General features: G+C 36.3%; 1 protein-coding gene across 5 annotated transcripts in view; it reads right to left on the bottom strand.

Moving 5' to 3' along the window:
* Window positions 1-372: 372 nt before the first annotated feature.
* The window catches only part of LOC145663623 (uncharacterized), a 138,226-nt gene continuing 127,549 nt past the window's right edge, over window positions 373-11,049 (bottom strand). For 4 of the 5 annotated variants that reach the window (XM_081729728.1, XM_081729735.1, XM_081729742.1 and 1 more), the window contains exon 3: window positions 373-3,284. In XM_081729728.1, the coding sequence (XP_081585854.1) occupies window positions 1,211-3,284 (2,074 nt within the window). In that variant the 3' untranslated portion in view covers window positions 373-1,210. Of the gene's footprint in view, window positions 3,285-8,270; window positions 9,783-11,049 lie in introns of those variants that run through there. The other variant, XM_081729754.1, reaches the window with a different exon arrangement.

Here is an 11,049-nt window from a genome sequence, read left to right as displayed (position 1 = left end):
GTCCAAACGCTTTTGGCATTGGCATTGGCAAGCTTATCCTATGAAGATGTAAGATTGAAGTCGGTAAAACCAAATCATAACTAGGGAAGATGTGATGATTCAGATTAGTAATCTATCTTCAATACCGATGGTTTCTATCACATGCTGAAGTGAGTCACAGGACATAACACAGACACATCAACACACTCTCACGTTTACAAGGAAAGACACACATTCACATTGCACACAATAGACTTGGGTGGGGTTACATCGTGTTCCTACGAAAAGTTACCCTTCAATTTACATAACACACACACACACACACACAAACATATATATATATATATATATATATATATATATATATATATATATATATATATATATATATATATATATACCTCAAATGAAACTTGCCACACGAGTTCTTACGCCGGCAGATAGAGGGGCATAGATTGGAAACACATCATATAAACTGAATACTTTAAATTCCACTGCATTGAAAAAGAGGGCATGAATCAGGTAGTGATTTTTTTGGGTACGAAACTGTGTTGTTTTATCAAACTTCTTGCACTTCATACGTGCCACAGTGTTTCTGTTCTTATCAGTTGCAAAATACTAAGATACTATATATTGAAGAAAATGTAAGAATAGAATCGGACAATGAAAACATATCAAAAACCTTGTTTCTACTTCGGCTTCTATCACTATCAGCGCACCACACTTGATCCACTTAATTAGTTTCATAATTTTAAAGGTATATCCATGCTTTCGAGCAATGTCACTTTGTTTGAAGTATTAAGATAATTTGTTCTCTTTCCTTGTATTTGCCTGCAATTTTATACGAAACAGTATGTTTCCGTAAAACATACATGTTTAAAATCAAGAAATAAGTGAAGAGTTTACGGGGTTATCAGTACGTATCAAGAAACAGCATTTCGATCAGTAAATTCTGTGGAATTTTTGACAAAATGGCATGAGGTGTAATCTGCATGTGATTACGTGTTACCAAGCTTGTCCTCTGAATAAAATTCCTTTTATTCCTTTAGTATGAGGTTTTTTCAATGCCTGTACTAAATATCCTCCCAAATATATTTTAATAGGAAAGTTACGCTAATTTTGGCATTTGTAAGACTTGACATTTGTACGTGTAAACATATCTGTTACCAAGGTGAAAATTTTCTTCTTTGTTTTCTCAAATCTGATTGTAAAATTCGCTCCCACGCTCTTGTCATTTGTTAGTTTTTTCACCTGCGTGCATGAATGTGTGATTTGCTAATTTTGATTTTGTGAGAAATCCTTTTCCACATTCTTCGCAGGTGTAAGGTTTTTCACCTGTATGCTTGTACATGTGTCTTACCAAAAGTGATCTTGTTATAAATCTCTTCCCACACACGTGGCATAGACTTGATCTTTCACCTGTATGTGTGAGCATGTGATATTCCAAGTTATATTTTTCCTTAAATCCTTTTCCACACTCTTGGCATCTATAACGCATTTCACCTGTATGTATGTACATGTGTTTCACCAAATCTGACTTTTTACTAAATCCCTTATTACAATCGTGGCAGATGACACATTTTTTACCTGTATGCACAAACATGTGACTTAATAAATCTGATCTTGAAATAAATGCTTTCCCACACCCATGGCATAGATTTTCTCTTTCACCTGTATGATTGAACATATGATTTGCTAGTCCTGATTTTGTTACGAATCCCATTTCGCACTTTTGGCATTTGTGCATTTTTTCACCTGTATGTTTGGTCATGTGTATTGCCAAATCTTTTTTTGTAATAAATCCCTTACCACACTCTTCGCATATATATGGTTTTTCATCTGTGTGCGTGAATATGTGATTTACCAATCTTTCTTTTGTACGAAATCCGTTTCCACACTGTTGACACTTGAAAGGTTTTTCGTCTGTATGTGTGAACATGTGTTTTCGCAAACCTGGTTTAGTGTTAAATCCCATTGTACACTCCTCGCACTTGTGAGGTTTTTCAACTGAATGCGTGAACAGGTGTTTGCGCAAATTTGATTTTGAAACAAATCCCTTTGCACACTCTCGGCATTTGTGAGTTTTTTCGCCGGTATGTGTTAAGATGTGCATTCGCAAACCTGATTCTCTGATAAATCCCTTCGAACACTCTTGACACTTGTGAGGTTTTTCGTCCTTATGTGTGAGCATGTGTAATTGCAAATATGATTTTCTGATAAATCCCTTTGCACACTCTTGGCACTTCTGAGGCCTTTCAGTGTTATGTGTGAATTTGTGTTTTCGCAAATCTGATTTTGTGATAAATCCCTTTGAACACTCTTGGCACTTGTGAGGTTTTTCGTCTGTATGTATGAAAATGTGTAATAGCAATTTCGATTTTCTGATAAATCGTTTCGCACACTGTTGGCATTTGTAAGGCCTTTCACTGTTATGTGTGAACATGTGGTTTCGTAAATATGATTTCTTAATAAATGTTTTTGAACATTCTTGGCACTTGTGAAGTTTTTCACTTGTATGTGTGACCATGTGTGATTGCAAATCCCATTTTCTGATAAATCCCTTCGTACACTGTTGGCACATGTGAGGTTTTTCGTCCTTATGTGTGAACATGTGTAATTCCAAATGTGATTTTGTGATAAATCCCTTTGCACACTCTTGGCATTTGTAAGCCTTTTCACTATTATGTGTGAACATGTGCTTTCGCAAATTTGATTTTGTAATAAATCCCTTTGCACACTCTTGGCACTTGTGAGGTTTTTCGTCTGTATGTGTGAACATGTGTTTTCGCAAATCTGATTTTCTGATAAATCCCTTTGCACACTCTTGGCACTTCTGAGGTTTTTCGTCTGTATGTGTTAATATGTGTAATTGCAAATCCGATTTTCTGATAAATCGCTTAGCACACTCTTGGCATTTGTGAGGCCTTTCACCGCTATGTGTGAACATGTGTTTTCGCAAATATGATTTTTTAATAAATGCCTCTGAACACACTTGGCACTTGTGAAGTTTTTCACCTGTATGTGGCAGAATGTGTGTTACCAAATTCGAGTTCGAAATAAATCCATTTCTATCTTCTCGGCATAGCTTTGCTTTTTCTCCTATATGCGTGGATATATGATTCCCACTGTCTTGGCCCGTGTGATATTTTTCACCGGTATGTATTAAGATTTGTGTGGGCGAATATGATTGAAGAAACCCTTTCGAAATTTTGTTCTTCATACGAGAATTTTCATCTGAATGAGAATTTTTTTCCTTTCGTGTAATGATCTTATTAGCTCTTCCCGAAATAGTATTTTTATGGAATCTGAAAAAAAATCAATAAACACGAAATGGAGATAAAGAATATCATACTCCAGAAAAATGCAAACGTTCTATAAAAGGTGCACTAATAGGAACATACTCATTTTGCACCTCAAATATGCGTAGTTCGGAGGCACTCGTACATTGTGAATCGTGATTAACTGATATCTCATAGTATTGAACTATTACATCAAACGTAGAAATATGGGATTTAGAAAAATCCTGGGGTTTCCGTTCCAGTTATATTCTCCAAAGAGGAGAATACCCTTTGTTTGAATATCTGAATTTGTATTTATATTTAAAAATTTGAAATCCAATTTAACTCAAGTACAAATCAAGGTACACTCATGTCCAAAATAATTGTCGCATATCTATAACTGACTTCTTGTAAGAATATAATTTGATAATGATTTTGTAGAATACTTTTAATACTGATTCTATGTGTTTAATCAGAAAATGTATATTTGTGGAAAGTTTCATAGGAAAAGGATTATAAATACGAAAATTAGAATGAGTAAAACAAAATGTTGCTAAATGGACAAGAAAGATTTATTTTCGTTTTATTGTCCATGTTTACTGCTCTTTTGACATGAAATTTGCCACATACATGTCTTTGCCGATTATACACATACTAACATTATAAGAAATACCGGGCGAATTCGTTATCAAATTATACTCCTACAAAATTATATTTATAGACATGCGACAATAATTTTGGAGATGAGTGTACATATGTTGCAGTGTGGAATGAACATGATTTTATAGGTGGAAATGGAAGTAGGAACTCAATGAATATGTTTATGGAACGTATTGTTAATATGCCGTAAAGAGTTCAATATTTGCAACAGCCCTGACTTTCATTTGAAGTTTTGATAGTAATTAGTAGAAAACTGTGTAACTTTAGCAGTAAATCTTAAACCCAGTTGAAAATAGAATATATCATGCACTCTTAAACCTTAAAAATAAAAAGAAAAAAATCGGTAATATACGAAAACCATTCGCTCTGTGATTCGCCTAAACGGAAAACTTATAGCCTCACAAATAAAACTTTTCCACTGGATGTCATCCTGGACTAAACCAACACACCCTGGATTCATATCATCCACTCATCTCGCTATATAATACAACATTATTTTCCCATGAACATAACCGGCTCTATAGCACTTTCTTTAGCAGGAATCATACGATGCCCCTGCGCAATACTGTCTAGCGACATGTTCCACCTATCTTAACATTTCGATTTCACTATTCCTGTAATAATATGTCAATTCTTTCTATTATAGTGATCAACTGTACTTATAGCGGAGTAAATCTTCTTCCATTTGATCTCACCCTACTGTGATTCACCTCACTTACCACAAACTTTGTTTTCATAATTCGTTAGTATTCATTCCCGCGAGATAATATTCAATTATATAAAAAGACAGTCTGGACTTGTCACAATATTTTATAATCTAGCTTCATTGAAGGCCAGATAGATGGCTAAATCATTCTTTTCTCAGCAGTAGTCTTGCGTGTGAATTGTTTACATTTGAGAAGATATCTTGTGAGCTTAGTCACAAGAGTTTCCCCTTCCTATTCGATGGCAAAACTTATTATAAGTTCTTACGTTAAATAATACACCTGTAGTTGCGTGATAAGCCTATCCCAATATCTACATTTATTTCCATGATTACAGCAAGAAATGTTAGACATAAATTATTATACACCGTCGGAAATTGTGTACGCTGAATAGCACTTTTACAAAAATTATTCACAACTACTCAATTACAGTGTGGTACGGAGCCCACGGAAACAGCAGAGTGAACCCTTTAGAACCTCATTCTTGCATAAGAAAAAGTAGTCAACTGTATGATAAAACACAAGTGGCCTAATGCTCTACTTGAGAATATAAAAAGCAGGAGTTAGCACGAAATTTCTAACATCTACGTAGAATAAAAATTCGAGCATCCAGCAGTACGCGGATAAGTGAGAGTAAGAAAAAACTTCGTCTTGTTGATCAGATAGGAAGTTTTAACCAGTAAATTTGTGACTTAATTCACAACTCTGCGAAAACTATATCATAAGATACATGACTAATTTTATATAATTAGAGGAATAATTCTTTTTAATCACTCAGTGGCGAGTAATATAAAATAATCGGAGGCATATATGAATAAGAGGCGCCCATCTCATCTAAATTTGACCAAAATTTACGTCAAGGATATAGACCAACCTAAATATGAAATGTTGAATTGTCTGTAATGACATAATACCATTAATAAGAGAGAAACAAGAAAAGGTGTGAAAATATACAAAGAGTTAAAGATAGCCTACGAGAATTTGTTTGTGCATACCACATAAGAATTTGTTTTTTTTTAAAAAGAAATGTAACGAACAATGCTATTCAAGAACAAAGGAAAGAACGATAGATTCTTCCATGAGCTTATATAGAAATGAATTAAAGCAAATACTGGCATTACCATAAGAATATGTGAGGAATCTACTCCATTAACGCTGTATGAATATATTTCGTTTCGATGTACAGTTACCACAAAACAAACAGCACAACTGGTACGTATGCATGTTGAAATTACCTTTTTCGTGTTTGCCAGAAATGCTGATCTAAAGATATTCTTAAACACACCTAAATATTAAATTCATCCATAACCAATCACACTAAACAAGATGAGCATTACTCTTGCAAGAACATTGTTGGACAATTATGGGCTTTGGAATTTGAGATAATATATTGACTTTAACCATGTATTAATAGAGTTGTTACAACGAAGTGAATCGAAAATTAAAATATAGAAATCTTTACCAGAGAAATGCACTACTCCTTAAGAAAATGTTCGTGGTATCCAAATACAAAACGGAAAATCACAACTTGTAGTATTCTTTCCACACAATTATTTTCCTCGTGCGAATCTTATCCAAAGAAAACCAACAGGACGTAAAGTACTATAAATTAACGGACTCCATTTAATTCTCTCTAGGTAATGTGATCCTTGTATTTTTTTGTCTAATATCGGTATATATGAAAATGTGATTAAAATCAATACGGAACAAGACCAGATGGTGTGACAAAAGCATTAGCTCTGAATGAATTGACTTCTCGGAAAGATACACATAATTAGGACTATAATAATACAAAGAAACACTGTCTAGCATTGACGAAAATCATACTTGAAGGCTGAATGTAAAACTGAACGAAAGACGTAAACACAAGCCACTGATTTCAAACCTCTAAAATCCGGCTTAATCGTGGGACGTAAAACAGAAAGATTTCATTTCATTTCAAACCTCTAAAACAAATCACTTTATTATATTTTTGATTCGCTTGAAGGAGAGTTATACTGAACACGTTCATTGTCGTTTGTCTTTCGAGCTTCCACTTAGATAGCGTACGCGCATTGGCTTGGAAGAACAAATCACTTTATTATATTTTTGATTCGCTTGAAGGAGAGTTATACTGAACACGTTCATTGTCGTTTGTCTTTCGAGCTTCCACTTAGATAGCGTACGCGCATTGGCTTGGAAGACCCAGGTACGATTCCCGGAGGGAAGTTACATGGCCCGGATAGCAGGTTAGGGTGTAATATAACCTCTGCTCAGCTGGACGCTAATTCAAATCTAATCCAATCAAGTCTTCGTTAGGCCCAATGAGCGTTTAAGGCAATGGGAGAGCTTATTTTAGTTGACCATATATGTTGGTATATTGTTTTATTACGTTTAAATAGACTGCAATCAAACAGAAAGGTGGTTCACTGGATCTGGAATTATAGCATTTTTCATATATATATATATATATAACCTAATTAAACCAGAAAATAACTGCTCCAAAACAGATGCTGTGTATATAGATTTCTCACTACTATCCTTTATCTTAACTCGGACAATATTTTATTCATACTCCCTCTGCTTTCTCCTGCTTCGAGCGTCGGAAGTTATTTCTTGTCAAGGTTGGAACTTCCATCACTCCCAACTATCTGTGTTTACGTCACTGATATTATCGCCTTTCTGACTGGCGATAAATGGTCTCGAACAACGACCGAAATTCTTGAGAGTAGTTCGAGGACTCTGGCGATATAGACGAAATTTTTAGTGTAATTAAGCAACGGTTTGTACATAATAATGCAAAATATCAGATATAATGTCAAACTTTAGGAGACTGAAGTAGCAACAATGTCCTTTTAATTGTTCAATTCGTATTTACGATGTTTTGCGTATGTTGATTTGCTTTTTCAGAGCATTCTCTCTTGACGTTTTCTGGTGGTTTTCGTAATCGACAATTATTCACCGACTCAAAAGTTAATGTATTCCCATCATTAGGAAGTACCTTATCATTAAATTTGTCTGAAGAGATGTACGAGCCTCTAAAAAAATAACGAACATTCTTATCTTAGCTTCTGAATATCTCATACTTGATCTCTCGCTTCTTTTCTTGCTTTGAATTGTCTGTCATTCCTTCTCTTCAATTTTACTTTCTTCTGCTCAGTAAATTTTCTTGCCACATCTTGAGGTAATCAAGGTCGTCATATTCCTTTTTGAGTTCCTGTCCAAAAAATCTCATAAGAGCAGCATGCTTATCTATATTTAACCTCAGGGATGTTGGAGATACACCTAGCGAACTTGACACGCTATGGCTATTCATCAATCTGATGCATGGTTGAAGATACTGATACCAGCTCTAGTGGTTTTCGTTAACTGTTGTCTTGCGGAGTCTTAGAAAGCCTAGGTGTTGCCTTTCAGTGAAGTTACTGCTCTGACGATACCTGGTTGTGTAATTTATCTTGATGTTTAAATTTTCCGTCCTTCAGTAAAGATTTGGGTGTGGAACACCGGAGCATTGTCACATAAACTTTCGGGTCGGTCTAAGTGCTCAAAGTAGACTTGGAAGCTCCTAATAACCGCCTGCGAGTTGGTTTTACGATGTAGATATATGACCAAATATCCCGTGAATGATTCTGAAACATTTTATATATATATAACTCTATCCCATGGTTGATGGAGGGGGTGAGGCATGGTTGTAGAAAATCACTGTACACAATTGGTCTGACCCTGGTGGGATGAGCTGATTTCATCATTTTTACAACAGGGTGATAGTCATGTTTTGTTTCCATACATTTTTGCAATCAGTGATGAAACATTTCATATCTTGTAGCTTTTTCCAACACAACGTTTGTTGTATCGTGTCGATGGTACAATCAACTCTTCAATGACTTTCTTCGTCATGAAAGACTAACACTACTGGAACAAGCGTTTTTGGGATGCACAGCTTCTATACGTCAAGATTGGACTGCCCTGTCTTTTCCGTCTTGTTTTTGTTCTAAAGAGATGGCCAGTGAAATACGGGATGCGTCGCTGTTGACTATAAACTCGCGATTAAAATCAGGCAGTGCTAATTTCCCATCTTCGCAAATCCTTTGAATTAATCTCATAAAAGCCGGATTTGCCGCTTCACACTCTTCTGTCCACAACCATTTTCTTCCCTTTTATAAAATGCGTTAAGCGGTGCGGCATCTCCGGCCACGTTCTCCAAACACTTATGCTAAATATTGAACACAACCCAGGAATCGATGTAGCGATCTTATGCTTACGGTCGTAGGTGATATACTAGTGGAGCTACTGGCTCCGGATCCTTCTGTACTCCGGCAGGAGAGATAATGTATCCAAAGAATTTTCCAGTTGAACGACATAGAGCTGACTTCTTGAGACTTACGTTAATATTGACTTGTTTCAGACAGCAAACAATCATGTCAATTGTTGTATATGTCCACCAAAGATGTCATGAGATAAATATATGTGGTCTACGTGTCTAGTGAATCCTTTACCAAATTCCACTTTTGGCAGTATTCTTTGGAATGCAGTAGCCAGTTGAACTGATGCATTGATGTATCCGTATGGCAAAACCGTAAATTCCCATTGCTAACCTTCAAAAGTAAATTGTCGCGAATCAAGGTGTAATCATATTGCATGGTAGCTCTGAACAAAATTCAATTGCAATTAAAACTCTCGATCCCTAGTTCTACTAAATATGTTAAAAATCGCTTCTTCCTTCAACTGTCTTAGTCGGATATATTTATTCATTTCTCTCACATCCAAACACATACTGATTTTCTCCGTACTTTTTTTTGGAACGACTAATGTAGGATTAGAAATGTAGATACACTTGCTTGCAACATTCCAGCTTCATAAAATTTTTGACTTCTTCTCTAACTTGAGGTTTATACTTAAGTGGGATAGGATGTTTCTTTTTTCCTATGGAATCTTGAGTATTCACCTTTATCTTGAATGTAAATATATTGCATTGTCCATGATGATCTTACAACATCTCCCAGAATTCATCGGGAAACCATCTTAACCTTCTTTCTGCGTCTGATGTAAGGAATCAGCTGATCCAGCACACTGATGTATTTCTTTCTCTGTTTCAGTAACACGATTCGTTACCCCAATTCGGTTGTCCAGCTTTAAATATTGTGACACGTGAGAGTCATCAATACCTCCTTCCGTAGTTATTCTGGAACAAAAAGAAAAAATGAAATGAAATCTTTGAGTTTTACGTCCCACGTTATGCCGGTTAGGCTAAAGGAGACGGTGATTATGAGAAATGAATGAAATGTTGGAATGAAGAAAGTGGGAGAAAACGGGAGAACCCCGAGAAAACCCACGAGCCTGGTGTTTGTCCACCACAAAGTCCACACGGCGCAAGCTGGGATCAAACCAGGGACCCCAAGCACCGGAGGTGAACGCTCTACCACTGAGCCACCGCGCCCCCTCTGGAACAAAAAGAAGAAAACGGACGATTTTATTCACATCCTGTTCTCGAATTCTAACAGCTGGATCCCTGAAATTCAAAACAGCGCCTAATTTCTTCCGTGCATTAATGCTTAACAAAATTTCTAGACTCAGCGACGGTACGACAAATACCCTTACGTTAATTTGAATACCAGTTATTGAGACCATTATTTCATTCTGGCCTAACACTCGCTTTGCCTTCTCTGCAAACTCGAGCAATGATACATCGCTGACACATAACAATCGAGTGTGTATCACATCGTAGCTAGCGCGCCTCCATGCATCCCAAAAGATAAGAGAAACTTCACTGCCACTGTCCAATAGGAATTGGTGCTAAACTCTGTTTATGGAAATATTAATCTTGCTTGTCAAATGGGTTCTTGAATTATCCATAATATTTTGACATATTTCTTCATTCTCTAAATCACTGCGATCCTTTTTTTTTCGGTTTGGGCAGAACAAATGAAGTTGCGTTGTCGATATGGACCATAATAGATGCATCTTAATAGTTTCCCAAGCTGACCAAGCCTGGTCATTACCTCGTGTAGTCGTCGCTGTTGGATGATCGAAATGCTCTGCGACTCCGTGACTCTTATTTGGGCCTGTATCATAGGGCTGGTTTGAGGGTCATCATTGTTCATTCCTTTGTGGATCTTTTTTTACCAGATGTTTGGCTTTTAGTTGCGCTTTCCCATCTTCTTTTCTATCCTTTTTCTTTCTACCATTCCACGAGGATCTTTATCCTTTCTTCTGCGATCTTGATCCCACGTTTATCTCCTGAGAGCTTAGATCTCGCCGAAGATTCATTCGATTTACCTTATTTTCATGTCGTCTGATACGTTGTTACACTTCCTAATTCCTTCGCCACTCAATAGAGGGTCTACTTGCTCTCGGAACGGAACATACCAGTGACGAGACTAATACCTGTTTGTATTCCCAAGGTAAGGCTGTCATGATATCCGAGAGAATATGTGGTTCATGTGTATAGA

The sequence above is a fragment of the Thermobia domestica genome, chromosome 1, assembly GCF_964235325.1.
Source record: "Thermobia domestica chromosome 1, izTheDome1.hap1.1, whole genome shotgun sequence".
Lineage (NCBI taxonomy): Eukaryota > Metazoa > Arthropoda > Insecta > Zygentoma > Lepismatidae > Thermobia > Thermobia domestica.
This window is presented reverse-complemented; position numbering and strand designations above follow the sequence as displayed.